The following is a 26,561-nucleotide window of genomic DNA, read 5'->3' as shown; positions in this document are numbered from 1 at the left end:
GTCGGAGAATAGCGGGAGGGCCTTCCCGACATTTTTCCAGCCCTCCCGCTATCCTCCCCCCCCCCCACGGCCGGCCCACGACATGAATCGCTGCTCGCCGGTTTTTACGGCAAACAGCGATTCTCCCCAGGCCGATGGGCCGAGTTCCCAGGCCTTTACGCCGTTTTCACGAACGCAATCACACCTGCTCTCACCATTTGTGAAAACGGCCGCAAAGTGCCGTCCTGGACAACCATGGCATCGATTGGCACGGCCGCACCACGGTGGGCACCGATCGCGGGCAGCGGGTCCGATACCCGCGCACTATTTGTTCCTCCGCCGCCCCGCAGGATCAGTCCGCAGGGCGGCTGAGAGGCATGACAGCCCGCGCATGCGCGGGTTTGATGCATCTGCATGATGACGTCATCCGCACATGCGCGGGTTGGAGCCGTCCAACCCGTGCATGCGCGGCTGACGTCATTGTGCGCGTCAGCCGCTGTGACGCTTGGCGTGCGGACTTAGCGACGGTCGCTAAGCCCGCGATGCCGTGCTTCACGGGGCCGCGCTGCTAGCCCCGCCCGGGGGGGAGAATCGGGTCCCGGGAGGGGGCGCGGAGGCTGCCGTGAAACATGGCCAGTTTCACGGCAGCCTTTACGACTCGCCGCATTTGCGGAGAATCGCGTCCAACATTTGGGTAAACAATCCGTTTCAGACCATGCTTGTGGTACATGTGCACGTTATATTTTTTGTCACAATATTTGGCGGATGTAGCTCTGATAATGGAGTTGCAAACAGAATTGGAGAAAATATAAACATATATGAACCTGGGTGCAAAATCTATGAAGGTGATTCTGTCTCAACAATTGTAACTGGGAACAATTTCCTTACTTCAACAACTGCAGTGAACTGACAAACACTACCGGCAGGATTCCCAGTTCCACCAGCCATATGAACTTTGACAGCGCATCGTTTGCTGGCTGCGGAATTCTCTCTTCCCTTCACTTGCCAATGGGATTTCCCATTGAAGCCACCCCACACCACTGGGAAACACCTGGGTGGGGGTGCACTGCCGGTAGGAAAAGAGAATCGCAACAGCCAGAGAATTCCTACCCATGTTATAGTTTTAAGTGAGTTTAAGTTAACTGTGCCTGGAATGGTAAAACCTATAGTTAGGTTCATGCAGGAAAAAGGTGTTTACATGTGTGGGGGTTGTTAAATTCCAACTGTGTTTAAATTGTGCTTATGGGGGGATATGGCGTGAAGAATAAATAAAAGACACAAGCATGTGGATGTTCCTTAGCAACTGGGGACTTGTATGGTAGAGAAGCTTTTCGGATTTAGAAAGCTAATTTTGGCTGCAGTTGAAAACAGGGAGTGAGACAGAAGGCAGCACACACAGCTCTGCTAGAAATAGTTGGTTTAGAAGGTTAAAGAGTGAACATCGCTCTTGCCTTTGCCAGAAGAAAAGCCATACCTTGGTTGAGAAAACAAGTGCAGAGATCTGAGGTTAAAGCTACCAGAATAGAGCACTGTTCAGTAAAGACAGACATAGCTGGGAAGAGGGCTGAGATGCCAGAAAAATATCTGAAGTGATTTTCAGGTTTGTGAAAGTTTGCTACAGCCTGTGGAACACGAGTTGAAATAACTAAGGAAATCGGTGGTTAGATCTCAGAGTTTGTGTAAAAGCAGTTAAGACAAAGGAAAACTGAAAAGGGGATGATGTGAGATCCTGGACTGGACTAGATTCTATAAGTGGAGTGGAAGCTTTGTTTAAATGTGTCATTTGAAAATCCTGGTCTGGATTTCAGAATAGTTTGTGTAAATTATTATGAGGAAAGACTGCAAAGAGTATTTTTGTGAGTGGAATTTCAAAATTCTCATGTGATCATTATCTGGGGATTACATATAGAATATAGAACAGTACAGCACAGTACTGCTGTGCCAAACATTTATCCGAATCTAAGATCAACCGAACCTACACCCCTTCAATGTACTGTTACATGTGCCTGTCTAAGAGTCGTTTAAATGTCCCTAATGACTCTGACTCCACCACTTCTGCTGGCAATGCATTCCACATATCCACCACTCCCTGTATAAAGAACCTACCTCTGACATCTCCCCTATACCTTCCTCCAATAACTTTAAAATTATGTCCCCTCGTGACAGCCATTTACGCCCTGGGGAAAAGACTCTAGCTATCCACTCTATTCATGCCTCTCATCACCTTGTACACCTCTATCAAGTCACCTCTCTTCCTTCTTCGCTCCAGTGAGAAAAGCCCTAGCTCCCTCAACCTTTCTTCATAATAAATGCCCTCCAGTCCAGGCAGCATCCTGGTAAATCTGCTCTGTACCCTCTCCAAAGAATCCACATCCTTCCTATAATGAAGCGACCAGAATGGGGCATAATGGGCGGGATTCTCCAATCCTGCGGCAGAGTGTCCACGCCATCGCGTTTTATGCTGGTGTGAACGGGCCGCTCCGGCGTCTAATTCTGGCCCCGACAGGGGGCCAGCACGGTGCTCGACCGGTTCGTGCCACTCCAACTGCAGATCCCGGCGCAAACTGGGCGCCGCAGGATCCTCGCATGCGCAATTGTGCCGGCGCCAACGTGCACATGCGCAGTGGCCTCCTTCAACGCGCCAGCCCCGTCGCAACATGGCGCAGGGCTACAGGGGCCGGCGTGTAAGAAAGGAGGCCCCCAGCCACAGCGGCCGGCCCCCAATTCGTGGGTCCCGATCGCGGGCCAGTCCACATCGGAGGCCCAACCAGGGTCAGACCCGCCGAGGTCCTGCCAGCCTAGAGCAGGTTAGAACAGCGCCGGCGGGACTCGGCTCCTTTCCTGTGGCCGCTCGGCCCATGCGGGCCGGGGAATCGGCGGGCTGGCTGCATAGAGCGGCCCGCGACCAGCACCGTCCCAACCACGCTGGCGCCTATGGCGCTGATTCTGCTCACTGCGGAGATTGCGTGCTGGCTTCGGGGTGGCGTGGCCTATTCACGGGGATTCTCCAGCCCGGCGGGGGGCTGGGAGAATCCCAACCAATATTCCAAGTGTGGGCTAACTAGGGTTTTATAAAGCTGCAGCAAAACCTCGCGGCTCTTAAACTCAATCCTCCTGTTAATGAAAGCCAACACATCATACGCCTTCTTAACAACCCTATCAACCTGGGTGGCAACTTTGAGGGATCTATGTATGCGGACCCCAAGAGCCCTCTGTTCTTCCACACTTCCAAGAATCCTGCCTTTAACCCTGTATTCAACATTCAAATTCGACCTTCCAAAATGAATCACTTCACATTTATCAAGGTTGAACTCCATTTGCCACTTCTCAGCCCAGCTCTGCATTCTGTCAATGTCCTGTTGTAACCTGCAACAACTCTCAACACTATCTACAACTCCCCCAACCTTTGTGTCATCAGCAAACCTACTAACCCACCCTTCCACTTCCTCATCCAAGTCATTTATAAAAACCACAAAGAGCAGAGGTCCCAGAACAGATCCCTGTGGGACGCCACTAGTCACCGACCTCCAGGCGGAATACTTTCCATCCACTACCACTCGCTGTCTTTCGGCCAGCCAATTCTGTATCCAGACAGCCAAATTTCCCTGTATCTCATGCTTCCTAACTTTCTGAATGAGCCTACCATTGGGAACCTTATCAAATGCCTTACTGAAATCCATATACACCACATCCACTGCCCGACCTTCATCAATGTGTCTCGTCACATCCTCAAAGAATTCAATGAGGCTTGTGAGGCATGACCTGCCCCTCACAAAGCCATGCCCACTATCTTTAATCAAACTGATGAAAATTTGAGGAGAAATCCACAGACACTAAATTGCGTTCAGAGCAGAGAACGTATTTGATCACATGTCATTTTGTGTGCTTAAAGGGGACTTTTTGTGTTAATGAAACCATTGTAGTTTATGATGCATATCGTAATCAATGGTAATCATTAAATCTCTGTGTATTTGTTAAGCTAAGGGGGAAGTAAAGGAGTATTGTACTATAATCCAACATTTTCATGTTTACTTTTTTTCCCATTGTTGTTGAAACTAATTAGCTGCCCTGTGACCAATTCCCCCTAAGTTAGGGGACTGGGTTCTCCGCTGTTGGGATCCTCCGTTGCGCCGGCAGTGTACCCACGCCCAGGGATTTCCCGGCGGCGTGGGGCTGCCCACAATGGGAAATCCTATTGGCCGGCTGGCAGGATGTAGAATCCCGCTGCCAGGGTGGGCGCGCTGCACCAGAATATTGGTGAGGAGGAACGGAAAATCCCGCCCAGGGTCTTTTGAGTCAGAATTCCATTCTGAGATCTTCCCGTTTAGTTATAACATCAACTGGCATCATAACTGCCATTAGATTACTCCACCGCGACTGGTTTAACTGCTGGTTCACCCCACCTCTAACTAGGAGCTAGGAAGGTCCTGACCTTGGACTCTTTGCTCACCCTTGACCCTACCTTTTCTGATGCGGCTAATCTTGTTTGGGATGGCTGTTGACTTGACCACATAGAATCCAGCAGGGAAGTTTGGGCCATGAAATATTCACTTCCCAACCATTCTGCCTCACTCCCACAGCTGTAATGATAGAAGTATATCAAAAGGAACCAGGGGCGGGATACTTCGACCCTCCACCGTGTCGGAAAATCCCCCCCGGGGGGGGGGGGGGGGGGGGGGGGGGGGGGGGGGGGGCGGCATGAGTACCGCCCTGGCCGGCTGCCGAATTCTCCGGTGCCGAGGTTTTGACGGGGGCGGGAATCGCGCCGTGCCGGTCGGCTGCCGCTAGCAGTGGCTCTCCAGCCCGCGATGGGCTGAGTGGCCGCCCGTTTTTTCCGGTCCCGCCGACGTAAATTAGAGTAGGTCCTTACCGGCGGGACCTGGTGGCGTGGGCAGCCTCGGGGGGGGGGGGGGGGGGGGCGCGGGGGAATCTGGCCCCGGGAGTTTCCCCCACGGTGGCCTGGCCCGCAATCCGGGCCCACCGATCCGCGGGCGGGCCTGTGTCATGGGGGCACTCGAGTCCTCCGCTCGGGCTGGTGTGGTCCTCCGCCATGGCCGACGCGGAGATGACTCCCCCTGAGCATGTGCTTGGATGACGCCAGCACACACTGGCGCTCCCGCGCATGCGCCAACTCGCGTTGGCCGGCGGAGGCTCTCTGGCGCCAGTTGGTGTGGTGCCAAACCCTTTCCCTGCCGGCTGGCGCAGCGCAAACCTCTCCGGCGCCAGCCTCTTTGGGGCGGCCCGACGCCGGAGTGGTTCACGCCACACCTCGGCGCCAGGACACCCGCCCCGCTGGGTAGGGGAGAATCCCGCCCCTGACCTTTCGTTGCCCCCCCCCCCACCCCCACATATGTATTATTAGGTTCAAAACATTGAATGGTACATTGTTAGTCTTTTGTTCCCAAAAAGACAGCAGCAAAGTTTGATGTTGTAAATACAAAAGTGATGATGATGATGTCCCTCCAAAAAAGTATTAATCCTCCTTAAATGTCACTGGTACCTTCAATGAGTGAGTTTGATGGCATTGTGAAGGTTGATACATATTTAAATTGTTCATAAATGAATCACTAATTCGGCATGAAAGATTAAACCCTAATAAGATTCTTGGACACATTCCCGAGTGATGTAATGAGCAATAATGTGGATCCGAACAGAATGCTTCTTTCGTTTTTTTGCTTCACAAACTCATTTTATTTCCAGATGTTGTTTTCTTAAGGTAGTTTTCTTAAGCAACATATTGCATTAGTTTCACACTGTGACAGAAATTGTTCAAAAGCTAGCATTTGCGGAGCTTGATAATGTAGCACTTAATCTACAGTTAATCTGCAAACAGGCATTTTGCGGTTAATTTTTCTACCTTTCGGCACTGTGTCAACCAATTAGTGCAACGTATCACTTATAAATTGACCCATTTATTTGTTTTGGTGCATTTAGCATCAGTAAAATTTCAATATAAATGGCGTTGACTCCCAAGCTGATCCACAGAGAAGTGAGTTAAACCCCTTGGAGGAGGCAATCTCACACTCCTGTGGTTTGACATCACATACAGCTGAGTATGAAACTAGTAAGGCCCATTGTGTCTGTCAGCTCTTTGATAGGACTGTCCATCTAATCTTAGGCCCCTCCTATGTCACTATAGCCCTGGTTTATTTTTTTCCTTTTTGTCAAGTTTATGTCCAATTCTGTTTTGAAAGTTGTTGTTGAATATGCTTTCACTATTGTTCAAATAGCCCATTCCAAATCATAGCAACTTGCTCCACGAAACAATTTCTCTTAATTTCCCTCCTCAATTATTGAAAATTAGCTTAAATCTATGGCCTCTTCCTGCCATCCCTTCTTCCGATTAAAACAGTTTTTCCTCATTTGCATAATCAAAAGCCTTCATCATTTTCAACGCCTCAGTTAGATCTCCCTTAATCTCCTCAGGGGAACAGTGCAACTTCTTTACTTCCTCCATGCAAATTCCTTATCCCTGGTCGAATCCCGGTAAATCTCCCCTGCGGCCTTACCAGGGCCTTAACATCCTCTCTCGGGAAGTAAACAAAAACACTGTTTTAAACTTGGCTAAAAACTTGGCATTGGGGACAGTCCAGAGAAGGTCCATGAGATTGATCCCGTGTATGGAGGGATTTTCTTACGAGGAGAGGTTGAGTAGGTTGGACCTGTGCTTCTTGGAGTTTAGAAGAACGAGAGTCAACCCTTATCTTGCCAGTTATTCTCAAGGTCAGCCTACGTGCCATGAACGAATAAAAAAAATGAGATATTCAAGACCATTGGCCACAAAGGTTACCTTTCTTCAGGAAGTGTTGTTAGAGCTGTGTGGTATACCAGAGCAGGAGTAGATGCAAATGAAGAGTGGGACACTCAAAGCTTGTAGTGATAATGGTGACATTTGCATTTACATTTTCGCTGGTGGTTAGTTCCGGGGGTCATCTGGCATGACACACCTAGTGGCCCATTGCTACCTGAAAAGGAGGACATAGATGCCATGTATCATTAGGCTGGTCAATATATCAAGTTTGCAATTGATCAGGAGAGTCAGGCCAAGGGGGAAGTCGACTTTTGATAGAGATAGAGATAGAGAAATACAACACAGAACAGGCCCTTCGGCCCACGATGTTGTGCCGAACTTTTGTCCTAGGTTAATCATAGACTTTTGGACACTAAGGGCACTTTTTCCATGGCCAATCCACCCAACCTGCACATCTTTGGACTGTGGGAGGAAACCGGAGTACCCGGAGGAAACCCACGCACACACGGGGAGGATGTGCAGACTCCACACAGACAGTGACCCAAGTCGAAATCGAACTTGGGACCCTGGAGCTGTGAAGCAATTGTGCTATCCACAATGCTACCGTGCTGCCCTTAAGAAGAAGTTAATCTACACTCCATTATTCTACCCTAATCCATGTACCTATCCAATAGCCGCTTGAAGGTCCCTAACGTTTCCGACTCAACTACTTCCACAGGCAGTGCATTCCATGCCCCCACTACTCTCTGGGTAAAGAACCTACCTCTGACATCCCCTCTATTTCTTCCACCATTAAATTTATGTCCCCTTGTAATGGTGTGTTCCACCCGGGGAAAAAGTCTCTGACTGTCTACTCTATCTATTCCCCTGATCATCTTATAAACCTCTATCAAGTCGCCCCTCATCCTTTTCCGTTCTAATGAGAAAAGGCCTAGCACCCTCAACCTTTCCTCGTATGACCTACTCTCCATTCCAGGCAACATCCTGGTAAATCTCCTTTGCACCTTTTCCAAAGCTTCCACATCCTTCCTAAAATGAGGCGACCAGAACTGCACAAAGTACTCCAAATGTGGCCAGACCAAGGTTTTGTACAGCTGCATTATCACCTCACGGCTCTTAAATTCAATCCCTCTTCTAATGAACGCTAGCACACCATAGGCCTTCTTCACAGCTCTATCCACTTGAGTGGCACTTGAGCATGACTAGATCTTCCTAGTTGTATAAAGTCATAGACTGTACTCATATGACCATCAATGCTCCCTCAGAGCAAAGAGGTGTTTTTGTAACCACAAAAACACTCCCCCCTCCCCGCCCCCCTCTCCCACCCCACCTCCGTCTGAGCGGGCTGCAACCAGTGTAAACAAATCATGCAAGGGATGCAAGAAGTTTCCTATAAGCTACCATGATTCTGACATCCGTAGACATTCCAAATGTTATCACAGCTGGATTTTGGGGTACAAGGGGTATCCACTGAAGACATGGCTTTTGAAGCCCAGAGGACACATACAACTGGCAGAGAACACAAAACACAATACAACTGGCAGAGGACACATACAACTGCTGCTTTTGACTACAGCAGTCACCATCAAATAGGCCAATGTTCTTTCGAAGTTGAGCTTTAGGTACCAGCTGTAGATCTGGGAAAGTCATGCAACTCAACATTCTTGTTTCTGTTCATGCACAACTTGGTGCATCTATGTTTATTTATGCCACTCCGCCAGATTGTGCCACCTATTCGACACAAGCAACAAAGTCCATTGATGTGGGTATATCTGTGTTGATGGAGGATGCTCTGGGATGAAGTGACGCTGAGTCCTGGGGTCATGGTGGATCCTCTGAGTTCTCAAAATGGCCCATGATCCAGTGCTATTTATCCGCTGCTGCTGTACCTGCTGGATAGAGTTGTGCAACAGCTACTTCTTCAACTAAACCCTGGTACTTCCCCTTGCTCAGGAGTTTCCAGTCGTGTTGAAGGTGCACACATGTGCCACAGGCCGCACAATGCCATGTGAATGATAGATGCAGCCAGCAGCTTTATTCATGCTACGTTACTTCCACAACTGCGTCACCCTCAGAAACAGGCTGCCCTGTTGCGGCCCAGCCAATGTCCATGGCTTCCTCCTCTTCTTGGTCTGGATTTCTGGTTTCCTCCTCCTGTCTGCTGCAAACCGCACGCCTGCCCAATCTCTGCCTGCAGGAACACTTCCAGGGAGGTGTCAATGAACCATGGAGTGACCCTTTGTCATCTGAAGCCAGTCCTTCGCTGACTGTCGAGCCTCTCCTTTCAGTCTTCAGCCTGCCTAACTGCTACACACGTCCCTTTCAAAATGGTGGCTATGGGTAAACTTCTGGCATTGGGACTCACCAACCACCATTAATTGCCAACTCTCCACTTTCCAGCCCTTAATCGGCTCTTGCTGGCAAAATCTTGTCGGACATCCCGCTGCCCAGTTGTGTGCTCCGACAACCCATCTTCCCGACTGGCGAAATACAGGCCAAGTTACAAATTGTAATTAAACTTGTATTTATGAATTGCATTTGCCTTCCCACAACATGGCTGTTATTTCACACTGACTGTCTCTCAGACTGAAGCCTGTATTCATGATGTTTCTCAGGAAAATATAACAAAGTTATTAAATACAAAGAGAATCTGTGAGAAAGGAGGAAGGCCTTTTCTAATTGAACTGCTCTTATTTTAAAAAGGCCTGTGTTAGTGCTGTTCCCATTTAGCAAGCAATGCATATTACCATTGTTCTATTCACAGTAGAATATTTTCAAAAATGAAAACTGTCTCTTAAGCACTTTAACATTGCTCAAGCCTTAAAAAAAGCTACACTATTTGAGACAAGTACCGGTCACGTGAACGCACTGAAGTGGTTCTGTTGTCGCACAAGTTAAATCTTGTCAGTTATCCTCAAGGTCAGTCCCTCAGGATTTCAAAATGTGATCATCAAAGTCGCATTTATAGCCAAGAGCCAAGAGACATTGACCATAACACCTATTAAATAATAATAGGCCAGCAATCTGTTAAACTTTTGAAACCCAATTCTAACGTAAATACGAGGGAATATTGACTCTTTCCTCCCCTGCAGCGAAACCGGCCGCAGAAAATCCCGCCCTCTGTGTCTGCCATCTCTAGCCGCGTCTTCTTGGTCAGGCTTTCTGGTTTCCTCCTCCTGTCTGCTGCAAATCGTACGCCTGCCCAATCTCTGCCTGCAGGAACACCTCCAGGGAGGTGTCAATGAATCACGGAGTGACCCTTTGTCATCTGAAGCCAGTCCTTCGCTGACTGTCGAGCCTCTCCTTTCTGTCTTCAGTCTTCAGCCTGCCTAACTGCTTCACACGGCTCTTTCAAAATGGTGGCTATCTGTAAACACTTTGAAATACAATTCATTGGAGAGCCTTTTGGGTTGAGGGGAAAAAGAAAATCATCTCACACTTGACTATAATCTGTGGCTGCAAGACGCTTTTGTTTTGCCCCAGTTTGTGTTGCTTACGCTAGCACAGTGGATAGCACTGTTGCTTCACAGAGCTATGGACCCGGGTTCGATTCCCGCTTGGGCCACTGTCTGAGCGGAATCTGCACGTTCTCCCCGTGTCTGCGTGGGTTTCCTCCGTGCGCTCCAGTTTCTTCCCACAAGTCCTCAAAGATGTGCTGATAGGTGATTTGGACATTCTGAATTCTCCCTCTGTGTACCTGACTGGGCACCAGAGTTTAGCGACTAGGGGATTTTTACAATTACTTCATTGCAGTGTTAATGTGAGTCTACTTGTGACACTAATAAAGATTAGCATTGTTGATCATTTTAGGGTTAAATCAGCTTGAATGGTTTAGCTCTTAAATTTAACTTATTGTTTAGTTGCAGTGCGTTCTTCTTTTGAAGGCTTGTGATATAGGGATTTGAGAATGTGATCAGGGAATGTTGCGCTGCTTTGGTCAAAGGTGGCAGCTCTGTTTTAACTGGAGAAAATCACAGCAATTCCAAGACCAGACATTGTTAAACAGTATGACTGCACATAGTAGGGTTGACACAGCATAGTGATTAATGGAAGTGGGTGCCATCAGTGTGCACGTGGAATCTGACCCCCTTGTCTTTGGATGATGTTGCCAAGCTCCAACATATAGAAGAAAAGAACATGGACAATCCTCAAGGTTTCCACGGGTAATGGTGCGGAGACCAGCAAAATAAAGCAGTGCCGGAGAATCTCCTTCCTTTCTTTTTAAAAGTTAGAATACCCAATTCCTTTTTTTTTCCAATTAAGGGGCAATTTAGCATGGCCAATCCATCTATCCTGCACATTTTTGGGTTGTGGGGGCGAAACCCACGCAAACACAGGGAGAATGTGCAAACTCCACACGGACAGTTACCCAGAGCTGGGATTGAACCTGGGACCTCGGCGCCGTGAGGCCACAGTGCTAACCCACTGCGCCACCGTGCAGGGTGGTCCCACCAAGCTGGACTTTGAAGGAGAGGCGATTCATGGCGTGGTTTGCTGACCGTGAAGATTGCAAAGAAGATGAGGAGGGATTGGGCATCACAATCACTGTCAAAGATAAGCACTTAAGTGTATAAACATGGAATTTGGGGTGATTGGAACCTGCCCTTTTCAGAGAACCAAGGAAAGGACAATCGGATCCTAGACTCTGAGAGGGGGGTGGCTGTGAGTGTCTGTCTGTCTCGCTCTCCAGAAATTTTCCAGAAATACTGCCTATCTGCTGGTTTCTGAACCTGAAGGGACCCTGGATGAATCTGCAGTGAAAACCATTACAGGCTGAAAAGGAAAACGTTTAACAGAAGACCTAGATTGAAGAAAGGTGTGTTGGAAGAGGTCCATCTGTAACAAAGACTCTTACCTTTCTACTTTCATCATTATTTTACACCCCTCTTTTTCCTTTGGATTGTTTGTCTTGTATGTAGAAGTGGGATCAGTTAAATGAGTGGGGCGGGGGGGGGGGGGGTTGAGGATTTAGATAATTGACCAGTTGTATTTGCTGCATGTTTAATCATAGTTTTTCTTATTAATAAAAGTTAATTGTGTTTAAATTTACAAACCTGGTGATTGTAATTCCCATTGTGTTGCAACTCTGGAATTGACTGTACACTAGCCCAGGGGGTCACAACAGAAGTGTCCTCCTTGTTTCCATTGTTTCCATTGTGTATGTAAAGCATCAACTTGTATAATTTATTGCTGTCAAACTCCTTCGAATAGTCATCGAATCACAGAATTGTTACGCTGCACTAACAATCCATCGTGCCTGCACCAGCTCTCCATATGAGCATCATAACATCGTGCCATTCTCTTGTCTTTTCCCCATTCCCTTACTCATTTCTATTCAGATAATCATCTAATGCTCCGTTGAATGCCTCGAGTGAACCTGGCTCCAACACATTCCAACTCAAAGCACTTGCTGTGCGAGAAAATTTTTTCTCATGTCACGGGCAAAATTCTCCGACCCCACGCAGGGTCGGAGAATCGCCCGGGGCCGCCGAAAATCACACCTCCGCTGTGGCAGAAATTCCCCGCCACCCGGGAATTGGCTGGGGCGGGAATCGCGCCGCGCCGATCGGCATGCCCCCTGCGCCTATTCTCCGGCACGCGATGGGCCTAGCCCCCAAAGGTGTGGAGAATTCCGCACCTTTGGAGCAGCCTGACGCAGGAGTGGTTCACGCCACTCCATCCCGCCGGGACCCCCCGCCCCGCCGGGTAGGGGAGAATCCCGGCCCTCATTTGTAAATCACTTTAAATCTGTGCCTTCTCATTATTGATCCTTGTATGAGTGAGACCAGGTTCCCCCTGTCTACTCTATCCAGCGCCTTTGTGATTTTGAACATCTCTATCAAATCTCTTGGCTGCCTTCTCTCCAAACCTTCCTGATCTATCCTCACAGTTGAAGTTTTTCATCCCTGGAACCATTCTTGTCAACCTCTCCTGCACTCTCTCCACCGCGTTCACATCCTTTCTATCATATGGCGCTCAGAACTGTACACAATATTCCAGCTGAGAGCTAAGTCGTGTCTTATTTACGATCAGCATAATTTCCTCGGTTTTGTACTCTATGCCGCTATTGGTAAACATGATGTGGAGATGCCGGCGTTGGACTGGGGTGAGCACAGTAAGAAGTCTTACAACACCAGGTTAAAGTCCAACAGGTTTGTTTCAAACACGAGCTTTCGGAGCACGGCTCCTTCTTCAGGTGAAGAAGGAGCCGTGCTCCGAAAGCTCGTGTTTGAAACAAACCTGTTGGACTTTAACCTGGTGTTGTAAGACTTCTTACTGTGCTATTGGTAAAACCCATGACACTCTATGTCGTAAAGTACTGAAACTCTATTTAGAAAACATTTAATTGTCCAGGTGTATATGCCACAGCTCTGTTTTCACATGGGCTTCTATTAATGCAGTAGGTTATGGGATATTTCAGTGGTTCGAATCAAAGATTACACAGGATATATATATATATATATTTTCAGCTCATCATGCTGTACTTCATATTGGGAACATTCCACATGAGATGTTACAATAATATTGAATTGACATTCAACACGGCATTGTGGTGCTGGTGATGGCGTCTCTTCCATTTGCTCCGGCAAATTATTCGGCAAATCCGGTGATTGTCTCTGCTTTAAAAATATGGAGGCAACTCCATCAGCAGTTCAAGTTGGGGTCAGTATCACTTTTGGCCCCCATTGGTGGCAACCGCCTGTTCCAGCTGGTAAAAGTTGGATGTCACATTTGCGGGTGGAAGGGAAAGGGGCTGGAGTGAGTGAGAGCGCGATCGAACCGAATTGCAACAGAGTTCCATGTTGAGCGTGTTTAGCCGAGTTTTGTCTGGTGCTCACAGCACCGAGAAACACCGCAATATCTAATTTGCAATCTGGTTCATAGAGCATAGAACAGTACAGCACAGAACAGGCCCTTCGGCCCTCGATGTTGTGCCGAGCCTTGGCCGAAACCAAGATCAAGCTATCCCACTCCCTGTCATTCTGGTGTGCTCCATGTGCCTATCCAATAACCGCTTGAAAGTTCCTAAAGTGTCCGACTCCACTATCACAGCAGGAAGTCCATTCCACACCCTAACCACTCTCTGAGTAAAGAACCTACCTCGGACATCCCTCCTATATCTCCCACCCTGAACCTTATAGTTACGCCCCCTTGTAACTGCTACATCCACCCGAGGAAATAGTCTCTGAACGTCCACTCTATCTATATGCCCCACGGAGGCAGCACTTAGTCCAGTTTCCTGCACTGAGGAAGAGTGGGAGGAGATTGTCCCGATCTTTCAACACGACCCCTGGACACCCCTAAAGCGCCCATAAGGGTCCTTGTGAGCCAACCCCCACCCCGCAGCCCACCTCACATGGGCAGTGCATCCCCAGGCTTGATACCAGGAAAACTGCCAGCAGTGCCCTGCTAGCTCACAGTGCCAGCTGGGCACCTTTGCAGTGCCACTTGAACATTGAGCTGGAGCCCTGTCCTTTAGTGGCTATATTTGGGGTATCGGACCTGCCGGCGCTACGGATGGCGACAGGGACAGATATCCTGGCCTTCGCCTCGCTTGTTGCTCAGAGGGGAATCCTGATGATTTGGAGGCTGGGGACGCCATCTCATTTCGGCGTGGCTAGGAACAAAGAACAACAAAGAACAAGAAAAGTACAGCACAGGAACAGACCCTTCGACTCTCCAAGCCCGTGCCGACCATGCTGCCCGTCTAAACTAAAAGCTTCTACACTTCCTGGGTCCGTATCCCTCTATTCCCATCCTATTCATGTAGTTGTCAAGATGCCCCTTAAATGTCACAATCGTCCCTGCTTCCACCACCTCCTCCGGCAGCGAGTTCCAGGCACCCACTACCCTCTGTGTAAAAGATTGCCTCGTACGTCTCCTCTAAGCCTTAAACCGATGCCCCCTAGTAATTGACCCCTCTACCCTGGGGAAAAGCCTCTGAATATCCACTCTGTCTATGCCCCTCATAATTTTAAAGATCTCTATCAGGTCGCCCCTCAACCTCCGTCGTTCCAGTGAGAACAAACTGAGTTTATTCAACCGATCCTCATAGCTAATGCCCTCCATACCAGGCAACATCCTGGTAAATCTCTTCTGCACTCTCTCTAAAGCCTCCACATCCTTCTGGTAGTGTGGTAATCAGAATTGAATACTATACTCCAAGTGTGGCCTAACTAATGTTCTATTCAGCTGCAACATGACTTGCCAATTCTTATACTCAATGCCCCGGCCAATGAAGGCAAGCATGCCGTAAGCCTTCTTGACTACCTTCTCCACCTGTGTTGCCCCTTTCAGTGACCTGTGGACCTGTACACCTAGATCTCTCTGAGCATCTCGAGAAGGTCAAATGCACTGCGAGGGTTTCGTTTGAAGGGATTTGCCAAAGATGGCAATTGTTAAATTGTATTTTAAGGAATTAAGGTTGCTGTCTACTGTTGGAGGGGAGCAATGGAGGTGGGGGGGAGGGGAGGTTGAGTTCGCTGGATTATTGTTTTCGTTCTTTTAGTTTACTGTTGTTGTTTGGATATTTTGTATTTTGTGTATATTTTGGTAGAAAATGACAAAAGATCAATAAAAATATATTTTTTTTAAACATGGAGTTGTGGTCATATATTGACCAGAGCTCTTTGGCATTTTTTTGTGATGCTGGGTTATTAATTGACACATGGATGTGACTCTTCTGTTGTCCTTTCTTTCAGAGGATCAGCTTCCTGTGGGTTATCCCACAATAGATATGGGCCCTCAGTTGAAGGTGGTAGAACGAACGCGCACAGCCACCATGTTGTGCGCAGCGAGTGGTAACCCAGATCCAGAAATTACTTGGTTTAAAGACTTCTTACCTGTTGACACAAGCAGCACTGGACGCATCAAACAGCTACGGTCAGGTAGGGTCTTGTTACTGTTACCACGTGGTAGATTTGTTTTGTAGGTAAAAAATTTTCTATTCCTATCCTCTTTATGTGTACTTTGGTGTGTTGTTCATGTCTGTGATGTTGCCATAGCCTGTTCCAGTGTCTTGTGTGTGCAGCTTCTGTTAATTCCATATTGCTCACTGCTGTGACTGTACTTTTGATGATTTTTTAAATCTGCTTTCAGCAGTACTTAACAGATCCATTTCCTCGTTTTTTTGTTTCTTTTTTTCTTTTTTTTTACTGATTAAATTCAAAACATTGGGCTTCATTCAGAAGTGCAAGGAGAACCAAATGGTTTTAAGCCTTTTAAAACCAATCTTCAAACTAAAATAAAAACTAAAACCAAGAAACTGTATTTTGTACTGTCTTCTCTACATTTTTTTAACCTAACAAAGAATAGACAGCTGTTTTGTTCCCTCTCATTGACAAAGTGTACTGTACATTTTTTTCCACACCTTATTATACAATGAGATCTTTGGAGACTGACTAAAGTTGATGTTTGATTTTTGCTCCTGAATCATTTTTCCATTTAGCCACAGTAGTGTGTACGCACTAAAGCCTTCCAGTCTAAATATCAGGATGTACAGAAGCCTGCTTTTCGTGTAGAATCTAGCTTTTTCTGCTATCTTTGACCATGGCCTCCCTTGAAATATCTTCAATATTCTTTATCTGCCTCCCCTAGCTTCTTCTTTTGCTATAGCTGGTAGTTGAGCTTTATCTGAACCTCAATTTATTAAGTGACGTGCTAAACATTTGCTAGTGCCCACTGATAGTCTTGTAAGTACCTGTTTGCATTCACAATAGTAACTATTTCTATACTGAGATGTTTGATCACCTGTGTTACCAGGATTCTCAGCTTTGACCTGTCCTGTGATGTTTAAGTCGTCTTGTTAACTGCCTCTTTGCTTGTTGTCAGCACAATTGTGTAAATTAACCTGTTAATGTGAATTAAGATTAATTTTCACCTGTCAAGTAGATGATATAGTTTTAAAGCTTTAATTCTGAAAATTTGTGCCAAATTATAAGGAATATAATAATATTTTTATGCTGTCTTTCTTCTTTCCGTGTTAAATCTCCAGAATCCTTTGGTAAGTGCTTAGTTCTGAAGCGCACTTCACCCCCACTAATTCCATATTCAGATTAAAATGCATGGCATGCATTTTACTAACAGTTAGTGTAGTCACTGGATCTCTCCATAGTGGCACACACTTCCACAAAAACAAGTGCTATCAGCAGTAAGATATACCTGTCGGCAAAACTTGATACACAAACTTCACTTTAGATGTAGTTGAATAGATACCGTAATCCAACCTAAACTGTAGTAGTTATATCCACCAAGCCTACAGTATTTCCGATATTTGCTTAAACAGTTTTAAATATGTTAAGGGTTCTAGGCTGTCAAACACTATTGTATCTAACCCTTGTGACCAATCTCCTAAGACTTCACTGTCAATTTTCTGCTCTGGCAGAGGCAATGTTGCCAACAGTGGACATTGTCCTTATGGTACAACTTACTTTACTAACCTAATACTATCTAATATAATCCTGTTTACCAATACAGTAATTCAGCTTCTTTCTAGACCTTTATTCTGTAAATCTAATTTGATTTTATCTTCCAAAGCCCTAGCCTCCTTCTTCTCGTACTAATGCTTCTTCTTTCTAATCTTATTTGCATTCATATTATCCACCCAGGTGGTACACCAATACGAGGTAAGAGTGCTGAACTAACGTTCACAGAATTGATCCTCCTCATTTCTTCTGTCCTTTCATATCTCTCATGTTTGTCATGTAAAGATGTCCATTCTTTCCTGTTTTGCTTTGTCCAGTTTGTTTTCAGTTCAATGATGTTCCTTGTTGTGTCTGCTTTTTTTTTTGTTTTGGATGTAAAGGATTTTGTTTCTGATATGCTTAAGAGACCGCATATCATTGTCCTTTGTCCATATCCAGTCACAGCGTATCATTTTTCCCTCTTTTTTTATATATAAATTACTAGAAACTCAGGATAAACTTACTCCCCTTTCCCTTTCTCAAACATGACCTGCGTAGCTGGTTCTTGATCTTGGCCGTAAGATCACATGGTCTGTGGAGCACCTGCAAAAAGACTTGAATAATAATTTTTCTTTTTGCCAGCTTTTTACCCTCTCCCCCTCCCTCAAGGAACGAGTTTTGTCATTTTTCTTCACTTTTTCTTTTTCCCTTCTTCAAGCTCGCACTTTTCAAACACTCCTTATCCAGTTACACCTTTTCAACAAATAAAAAACTTTTTCATGGATTTGCTCCTTTCGAGTTTTTCAAGCGGATCTCCTTCTTCAAGACTCGCAAGCCGGAAGCTCCCAGTGAACGTTTTGAGGCAGTGGTGAAGATGGTGCCGCTAATTTTTTTTTTTCCTTTTTAACACATCGTGCAAACACAGACAATAATTTTGGATTTTTTTTTCTTGCATTTTGTGGGCAGACACTAAACTACTAATCCCACTTGTGGATTTTTTCGTGTCTTGGGGCCCTAGAGGGTCCTGCGGCAGAGGTTGGTTGTTCTTTCCAATTGGCTTGGGCCACCACTTTACATTAAGAGGAAGTGTAAGTTTTTCTTTACTGATCCAATTTACTCTTATGTATTTTTATTTTTCAGCAAAAGGGTCTGAAAGATTGTAAGTTGCACAATAATTACATTTATGTCCTACAAGGTTGCATGTGTAGCAAGAGTTACTTTTTAAGAAGGTCTTTTGAACAGTATCTTGAGAGATTATGCCTAACTAACCAAAATTCTTTTTTTTTTTCACTTTGAGCAGCTTTTTGTGTTTTTGCTGCACATTTTTGACTGAACTCTGAAGAAAATGTTTCTTGAGAACGTGTCTGCCTTTTTCGACATTTCCGAATCTTTGTGGTGACTTTTTTAATGTTAACTCTTTTATTTTACCCAAAAGCCTTGCTCCTTTGAAGCAACCTCACCCAACCATTGACCAGTGAATTTCCCAGAGCAGGATTTCGTTGTGAAAAAAAAATAAAGAGCTCCTGCTGGTTTTGATGGTGTGAAAACTGTCCTTCACTAACTTTACCCATCACATCCACTCTGTCTGCTCACCCTAGCAAAGCAATGACTCGACGCTGAATGGAGCTTCGCAGACAAGTCCTTTCATGATGTTGAAAGGATTTGGAAAAAAAAATGAATAAAAGGACTAAAATGATAAGACAGCCCCTAACGATTTTCTGCGCACATGTCTTTTTCTCTCTCCCATACAGGTGCCCTCCAAATAGATAACAGTGAAGAATCAGACCAAGGGAAATATGAGTGTGTGGCAACCAACAGTGCTGGTACACGTTATTCTGCTCCTGCCAATCTATATGTGAGAGGTAGGAAAAACCAAACCCTGGCATCCACTATTCAGAAAGACTCAGGGCATTGGAAGCATATTTAATTGTAAAAAGTTACTGCACTAGGGAACAGAAGAATCTACTCTAGTTGGCTTATTAATGCACAAACAAAATCTAATAGAATTAAAAGGTACAGTGATTTGTTTTTTAAAAATGCACGCTTGAGCCCAATCTATCCTGTGTGATGGGTTTGTAAGTATAACTTTTTTTTACATTTTAACTTCCTTTTCTTTTGCATTGATTTAAATTTGTGCTTTACTTTTTTTTTAACTCTTCCTGTTTCATTTAACTTTGTCTTGACTTGATTGCTTGGCGTGCTACTAATCAGCAACAAGTAACTCCAAGCACTGGGGTATGTGTATATATGCACTTGAAGCCTGAGATGCAAGGGGATGGAAGTGTGCAGATCACTCACTGCCTTCACAAACAAAAACAAGCAGAGCACAATTGATTCTTTTTCTTTTTCTTCTTTACGTATTATGGCAAAACCCGAAAAATCCCTGCCACTCCAGTAATGAACGGGGTTTGAAAGCTGTCCTGTTTTCAGCCTGAATTGTTTCAAGATGCCAAAATTAGCCCACAAAAGTCAGAATGTGGTTTTTGAAACTGTTGACAAAAGTATCCTTTGAACACTTCGATCTGAGTGTCTCTCCATTTGTAGCATTTATCAAATCCATGGAATAAGCACAGTGAATCTTTTCAATAATTTTCCAGATAAGAAGTGTAATCGAGGACTGTCTAGGGGATGGTACAAAAATATGATTTTAATACTTTAAAAAAAATTACAGAGCCAAAAGGGGACAAAAAATCGGAGTGAATTTAACAGCTTTGAGCTCATTACTGCAGTGTAGATGCTCCTAGGCTAAAACTAGCTTCTTCTTGGAATCTTTCTCCCCTGCTTTTATTTCCTTTTCCATCTTTATCAGCGGAGGACTTGATGGTTGCAAGCTATCCAGAAAGCCAAGTGATCTTAATTTCTAGGTAATGGCGTTAACCCTCGCATTAGGGAGGGTGAATTTTTTTTTGCATTCAAATGGACTGAAAATTTCAAAACGATGCTAGTTGTAGCTCTTATCACCATCGTAATGTCAAACAAATGGCGATTTTGGAAGTTGAGGTAGGAAGGCTTAATCAGAGCGAGATAAAATGTACTAGTAGCAGTTGAAAGCCTTGATACGGCCTTTTTACTCTCTCTGTGTTTCCCTTGTTTTTCTCCTTTCCTCATTTCATTGTGTTCTGCATCAAACCCCCTACATCCCTCAGAGCTGCGAGAAGGTTGGTGTGTTTTTTACTTTTTACCCACCTTAAAAAATAGTGATTGAAATAGCCAGAAAAAATCTGAAATGAATGAAGCTGCATTGTGGCCTTTGATTAATGCTATGCCTTATATAATGCTCCGGTCATGGCTGCTGGCACTTGTGCGCTTACGGGATCAGACAGTGGTGCATGTTGGAAGCCAATATGTATTGGGACGCATGGCAAGCTGTGGTCTGCTAAACTGGTCAGTGTTCCTGCTCTGTTATTCTCACTGATGCCGGTTCCTCAGAGAAACCTACTAAATTCGGAGTATTGTGCTATTTATTTAGTACAAATCTTCCAAAAGCATGAATAGACTTCTTGTTCAGTTTCTGTTTTCTATAGAAATAGATTACATTCCCTTGTCCTGCAAATTCTATATTAATACTGGCTGCTTACCGCTTTTGTTTTACACTGTCTTGCTCCTTGTCTAGAGATTGCTTGTTCCCTTACCCACGCTGACAACCATCATTGCTCACAAGGTCATAATGGGTCACTGCTAAAAAAAAAAAACCTTTGCAGCATATATTTTTCTTAACAGCTCTTGTATATTGCAAAGTTAATCAATCTGGGCACGGGCTCTATGAGATATTTAGTCTCACATTTATGTGACAATGTTTCTTTTCCAATATTTTATCTGGTTTGAACTGTCTCCTTCGACTATGCTAGTGAATTACACAGCCGGCTCAATCTACAATGTTGCACATTTAACCAAGTTCAATGACACAGACATTTGAGCAAATCTTAATGTGTATACTAAGCAGGAACACTGATTATATAATGCTTTCTTAAACTTTCAGTCTTTTGTTCCCTGTGTGTGTGGTCCAGTCTCATAACTGTGCTTAAGTGCTATACGTTTTAACTGATTACATGACCTATTTGCAGTAATACAGAGTGCAAATAACACTAACTTGTTAATGTGGCTTGCATTAGCTTCTGCTCAATGTGACTGCATAGTCCCTATGAATGCTGATAGCAAAACCTTGCTTCATGGCCTGACTTTCCCCACTTTAGATTTAAAATGTAATACTACAGTGCTAGCATACTCTAATATGCGCCTGCGAAGTTCCTTCCGTTCCTCCCCAATCCCCTTAGATCTTGGACTATATTTTCAACATTGATTTTGTTTTACTTTGCTTTTTGTTTCATTTCTTTAATGTTTTCCCTGTCCCCTTCCTAAATTGTCTTCAGCATGGTGGTATATTAGTCAGCCATATGCTTGCTTGCATGACCAGACCCCCAGTTAAAGTACCAGGCTTTGCCTTGTTTTCTGATGTGCATATATGTTTACATGTTAGTGTGAGGTCTTGAAGCTGCATCCACTTTGACTGAGTCTGAAAGCAAACGAGTTGCACTTTCAATGTACTGTAGATGACGTGTACCAGGGCTCTGATGTGACAATGTGGTCAAGCACATTTACTCACATCAACTGCAAGTACGCAGCATTGAAGTTGGTTTTGTACTCAACTCAAGCATGCTGTTGATCCTCCAGTCCTTTCTTCTGTGCACATTTATTAATATATCTTCTGCATGGTGTTTGTGTATTGTTAGTCTGTAGTTTAGTCCATATGTGGGAACCTGATAGGTTTGATCTAAACTGATGTAAGATTAGAACTGATGCAAACATAATTGAAAAATTCTATAAAAATTAGTTATTTTACAAACCACTAGCTGGTGTTTAATGTCAACTATATAATGTAGCTCTATTTTGAAACAAGCGTACTGTAGAATGCATGTTGTGCATATTGTATGTGGACGAAGCCCTGTTTTTGTACATGTTATTACCTTTTTGTGTTTTGTTACAGTTCGGCGTGTCCCACCGAGATTCTCTATCCCTCCGACAAGTCACGAGATCATGCCTGGTGGAAGCGTCAATATAACCTGTGTTGCTGTGGGTTCCCCAATGCCTTATGTGAAATGGATGCTGGGAGCAGAAGACTTGACTCCCGAGGACGACATGCCAATTGGACGAAATGTTCTGGAGCTGAACAATGTCAGAGAGTCTGCAAATTATACATGTGTTGCCATGTCGACACTTGGAGTCATAGAAGCATTTTCTGAGGTCACTGTTAAAGGTGAATAATAATTACTTTTTAAAATCGTAGGCCTGAAATAAACCTCATGTGCCGGGGAGTGGCAGTCAGAGTCAGATTGCCACTCCACTTCTAGTTACTTGCCTTAAAATGAAGCCACTCCTTTATTGCTCGACATTCCGACTCAGGCTGAGGTGGGATAGGTGCGGTGCAGCAGGTTCAGCTTCCTGAGAGCCTGTGTCAAGGGCAGCTGAGTTGGGAACCCTTTATTTTGCAGCATTAGCAGCCGCAAAGCAGATAGGTTTAAAGGTCCAGTCACGTTGAGAAGCCAGAGCGAGGGTATGTTTGTAAGGTAAGTGGGTAGGATGGGGAGTGGTCAGTGGGAATGGGCAGCGAGGGGTTGGTTCACTGGGACGTGGTCAGTCGAAGGGAGGGTCAGGTGCTCTTGGGGGGGTGGGGGGGTTTCCGTGTGGTCAGAGCGATGGTGTTCAGTGAAGAGGGGAGGGTCAAGGGTAGTCAGAAGGTGGAGAGGGCAGTCGGGTGTTGGGGAGGTAGTCGTGGGGTGTGGGTGTAGTCGGGGTGCAGTTGCAGAGGAGAGGCAAGGGTGATCGGTGGGGTAGGGCGGGCAGGAGGGTGCTGGGGGACCAGTCGCGGCTGGGGCGTTAGTCCAGGGGTCCTGTGGGGAGTTGGGGTTGGTCCTGTGCGGGAGTCCATGAGTATTAAAATTACCCAGAATTTAGAAGTGCTTTTAATTCTAACCTTTTCTTCGTAATTATTACGGGAAAATGGTCAGAATCATCCAAAGTTTATGATTTAAATCGCGGTGTCAGTCGTTTGAACTTCCCGTGCAATCGGCATGCATAATAAACTGCGTAGATAGAGTTGTAGCATCTTTGTTGGGCGTAATCAGTGGTCATGGATAATTCAAACTATTATCAAAATAGCACATTATACTCTCCAGTATGTTCCAATCAAATGTTGCTAATTCTTTTAATAATGTAATCATGTGATAATAATTGCAACTTAATTACAGCATTAAACATCTAATGTCAAAGCATCTCTTTTGTGTTGTAGGGTAGATGAACACTATTTAACTGTACAGATAAAAATATTAACATATCTACATTTTTACCTGAACTGTACTTATATCATGTTTTTATCTTTGTTTTTAGCTTTGCCAAAACCCCCAGGCACCCCTGTCGTAACTGAAACCACAGCAACAAGTGTCACATTGACTTGGGACTCGGGGAACCCAGAGCCCGTGGCTCACTATATTGTACAGCACAAGCCCAAGTATTCAGATGCGCCATTTCAAGAGATTGATGGGGTAGCTACAACACGGTACAGTGTTGGAGGACTAAGCCCTTACTCAGATTATGAATTCAGAGTAATAGCGGTGAATAATATTGGGCAAGGGCCGCCAAGTGAACCAGTAGAAACACGGACTGGCGAGCAGGCCCCTTCTAGCCCACCTCGTTCTGTACAAGCACGCATGCTCAGCACCACCACCATGTTAATTCAGTGGGAGGAGCCAGAGGAGGCCAATGGTCAGATCCGTGGATACAGAGTTTATTACACTATGGATCCCCAACAGCACATTAACAACTGGCAGAAGCATAATGTAGATGACAGTATGCTGACAACGATTGCGAACTTGACCCCGGAAACAACTTACACCGTCCGTGTGCTGGCTTTCACTTCAGTTGGGGATGGACCACATTCACCTGAAATACAGGTTAAAACTCAACAAGGAGGTGAGTTGCTGACCTGAGAGTTTTGTTCTCGAAGTTTGTATTCATGTTTTCCCACTGCTAACTGTCAGATACTTTTATCTCAATTTTTCTTTATTGACAGTACCTTGTCAAAGAATACATTGATGGTGTGGTGTTTGCACGCTACTCTGTTACAGTGGCACATGGTTTGGTTTACCAATGATGCTGGACAGTAGTCTTATGAAGACAGATTGAGTAGCTCAGGCCGATACTCTCTCCAGTTTAGAAGATTGAAAGGAGATATAATTGGGGTCTATAAGATGATAAAAAGTATTGACAAGACCAGATGTTTCCTCTTGTGGCGCAATCTAGAATGAGAGGTGATAGTTTTAGGATAAGGGGTAGCAGATTTAAACAGAGATGAGGAGGAATTACGGGCGCGATTCTCCGCTGCCCACGACGGGTCGGAGAATAGCGTGAGGGCCTTCCCGACAATTTTCACGGCCTACCGCTATTGTCCCCCCCCCCCCCCCCCCCCCCGGCCGCCCCCGGCACGAATCGCTGCTCGCCGTTTTTTACGGCGAACAGCGATTCGCCGCAGGCCGATGGGCCGAATATCGCGGAGTTTGCGGCCATTTTCACGGCCGCGATCACACCTGCTTTTAGCGTTCGTGAAAACGGCCGCAAAGTGCCCGTCCCGGACAACCATGGCACCGATTGGCACGGCCGCACCACGGCCGTGCCAAGGGTGGCATGGGCCTGCGATCGGTGGGTATCGATCGCGGGCAGCAGGTCCGATACCCGCGCACTATTTGTTCTTCCGCGGGGCGGCTGAGGGGCATGACGGCCCGCGCATGCGCGGGTTTGATGCGTCTGCATGATGACGTCATCCGCGCATGCGCAGGTTGGAGCCATCCAACCCGCGCATGCGCGACTGACGTCATCGTGCGCGTCAGCCGGCGTGACACTTGGCGCGCGGACTTAGCGACAGTCGCTAAGCCCGCAATGCCGTGCTTCACGGGGTCCCGCTGGTAGCCCCGCCTGGGAGGGAGAATCGGGTCCCGGGAGGGGGCGCGGAGGCTGCCGTGAAACACGGCCAGTTTCACGGCAGCCTTTACGACTCGCCACATTTGCGGAGAATCGCGCCCTACATCTCTCAAAGGGTTGTGAATCTGTGAATTCACTATCCCAGAGTGCAGTGATGGGTCATTGAGCAAATTTAAGGAGGAGACAGGCAGAGTTTTAAATAGTAATGGCTTGAAGGGTTAGGGAGAACGGGTGGCTAAATGGAGTTGAGGCCGAGGTGAAATCAGCCATGATCATATTGAATGGCAGAGTGGGCTCGAGGGACTAAACTGCCTAATCCTGCTCCTAGTTATTAGCAAACTTCCCAGCAACATTCATGCACAAATGGTCCAATCAGCAATAAGACAGACTATGGAAGATACTACGTTTTTTATTTATAAATTTAGAGTACCCAATTAATTTTTTACAATTAAGGGGCAATTTTAGCATAGCTAATCTAGCTACCCTGCACATCTTTGAGTTGTGGGGGTGAAACCCACGCAAACACAAGGAAAATGTGCAAACTCCACATGGACAGTGACCCAGAGCCAGGATCGAACCTGGGACCGTGGCACCGTGAGGCAGCAGTGCTATTTTCAAACAGGGAGACAAAGCATACTATAAAAGAGATGGTTTTAATGAGTGGAAAGGTCCAGGAAAGGGTATAGGTACAGATGGTAGAAAAATCATTTTTGCAGCTCTCATGTGAGAGAACCTTTAAGGACTGGGTGTTTATTAAATAGCTGTAGTGGATTGACCTTTAAGAAATGGGTGTTTATCAAATAGCTGCAGTGATGACAAAGTGTGGGTGGAGCTGAGATAGCTGTCTTTCACTTTCACTTTGAACAAAAGCTGGTGTGTGTCTGGGTTTTTAGTTTCGTTTTGAGAGCTGGCTAGCTCCAAGAAAAGCAAGCAACAGTATAAGGATCTCTCTGCAATCTAAAGACTGTCTCCAGATCATTTGGGTGATTTCAAAGTGATAACTGCTCTCAGTAGAGAATTTAAACCTGATCTTTGTTAAAAAGGGTCTTTTGTCTTATGGATGTTGCAAGGAAAGATTAAGGGTTACTTATAGAATATTATATCTGTGGGGATGATTGGTGTTGACAATTGTTAAGATGTTTACTGTGGGTTTATAAAGTGTTAACTGGTTTCATAAATACACATTGTTTTAATTTAAAAGTGTTTTAGCTCTCTGTGGCCCCAAACCTGGAAAGTAGGCCCGTGTGCTCCCCATAACCACAATCTATTAAACGTTGTGGGTCAAGTGAACTCAATGACACACTTTGGGGTTCTCTAAACCCTGGCCCATAACACAGCATATAAACCAGACTGTTTGGGTACACGCGCCAAGATTAGTGGGCGCAGATTACAGTTTGCAGAATCAAAAGGCTTTATTGAACATGTTGAGGAAACGGGGGGTGGGATTCTCTCAGCCC

The 26,561-nt window shown here is 45.6% G+C and overlaps 1 protein-coding gene across 48 annotated transcripts in view; it reads left to right on the top strand.

The window, feature by feature from the left end:
* The window catches only part of LOC119970160 (receptor-type tyrosine-protein phosphatase delta), a 2,903,826-nt gene that overhangs the window by 2,645,811 nt on the left and 231,454 nt on the right, over positions 1–26,561 (top strand). For 16 of the 48 annotated variants that reach the window (XM_038804277.1, XM_038804271.1, XM_038804276.1 and 13 more), the window contains 7 exons: positions 15,433–15,618; positions 16,725–16,733; positions 17,338–17,355; positions 18,885–18,995; positions 20,280–20,291; positions 22,118–22,387; positions 23,518–24,099. In XM_038804277.1, coding sequence (XP_038660205.1) covers positions 15,433–15,618; positions 16,725–16,733; positions 17,338–17,355; positions 18,885–18,995; positions 20,280–20,291; positions 22,118–22,387; positions 23,518–24,099 — 1,188 coding nt within the window. The remainder of the gene's footprint in view (positions 1–15,432; positions 15,619–16,724; positions 16,734–17,337; positions 17,356–18,884; positions 18,996–20,279; positions 20,292–22,117; positions 22,388–23,517; positions 24,100–26,561) is intronic. The other 32 variants (XM_038804286.1, XM_038804284.1, XM_038804298.1 and 29 more) reach the window with 7 other exon arrangements.

Source organism: Scyliorhinus canicula, chromosome 8 (assembly GCF_902713615.1).
Source record: "Scyliorhinus canicula chromosome 8, sScyCan1.1, whole genome shotgun sequence".
In the NCBI taxonomy this organism is placed as follows: Eukaryota; Metazoa; Chordata; class Chondrichthyes; order Carcharhiniformes; family Scyliorhinidae; genus Scyliorhinus; species Scyliorhinus canicula.
Note: the sequence above shows the minus strand (reverse complement) of the source record. Positions and strands in the feature narration are given on the sequence as shown.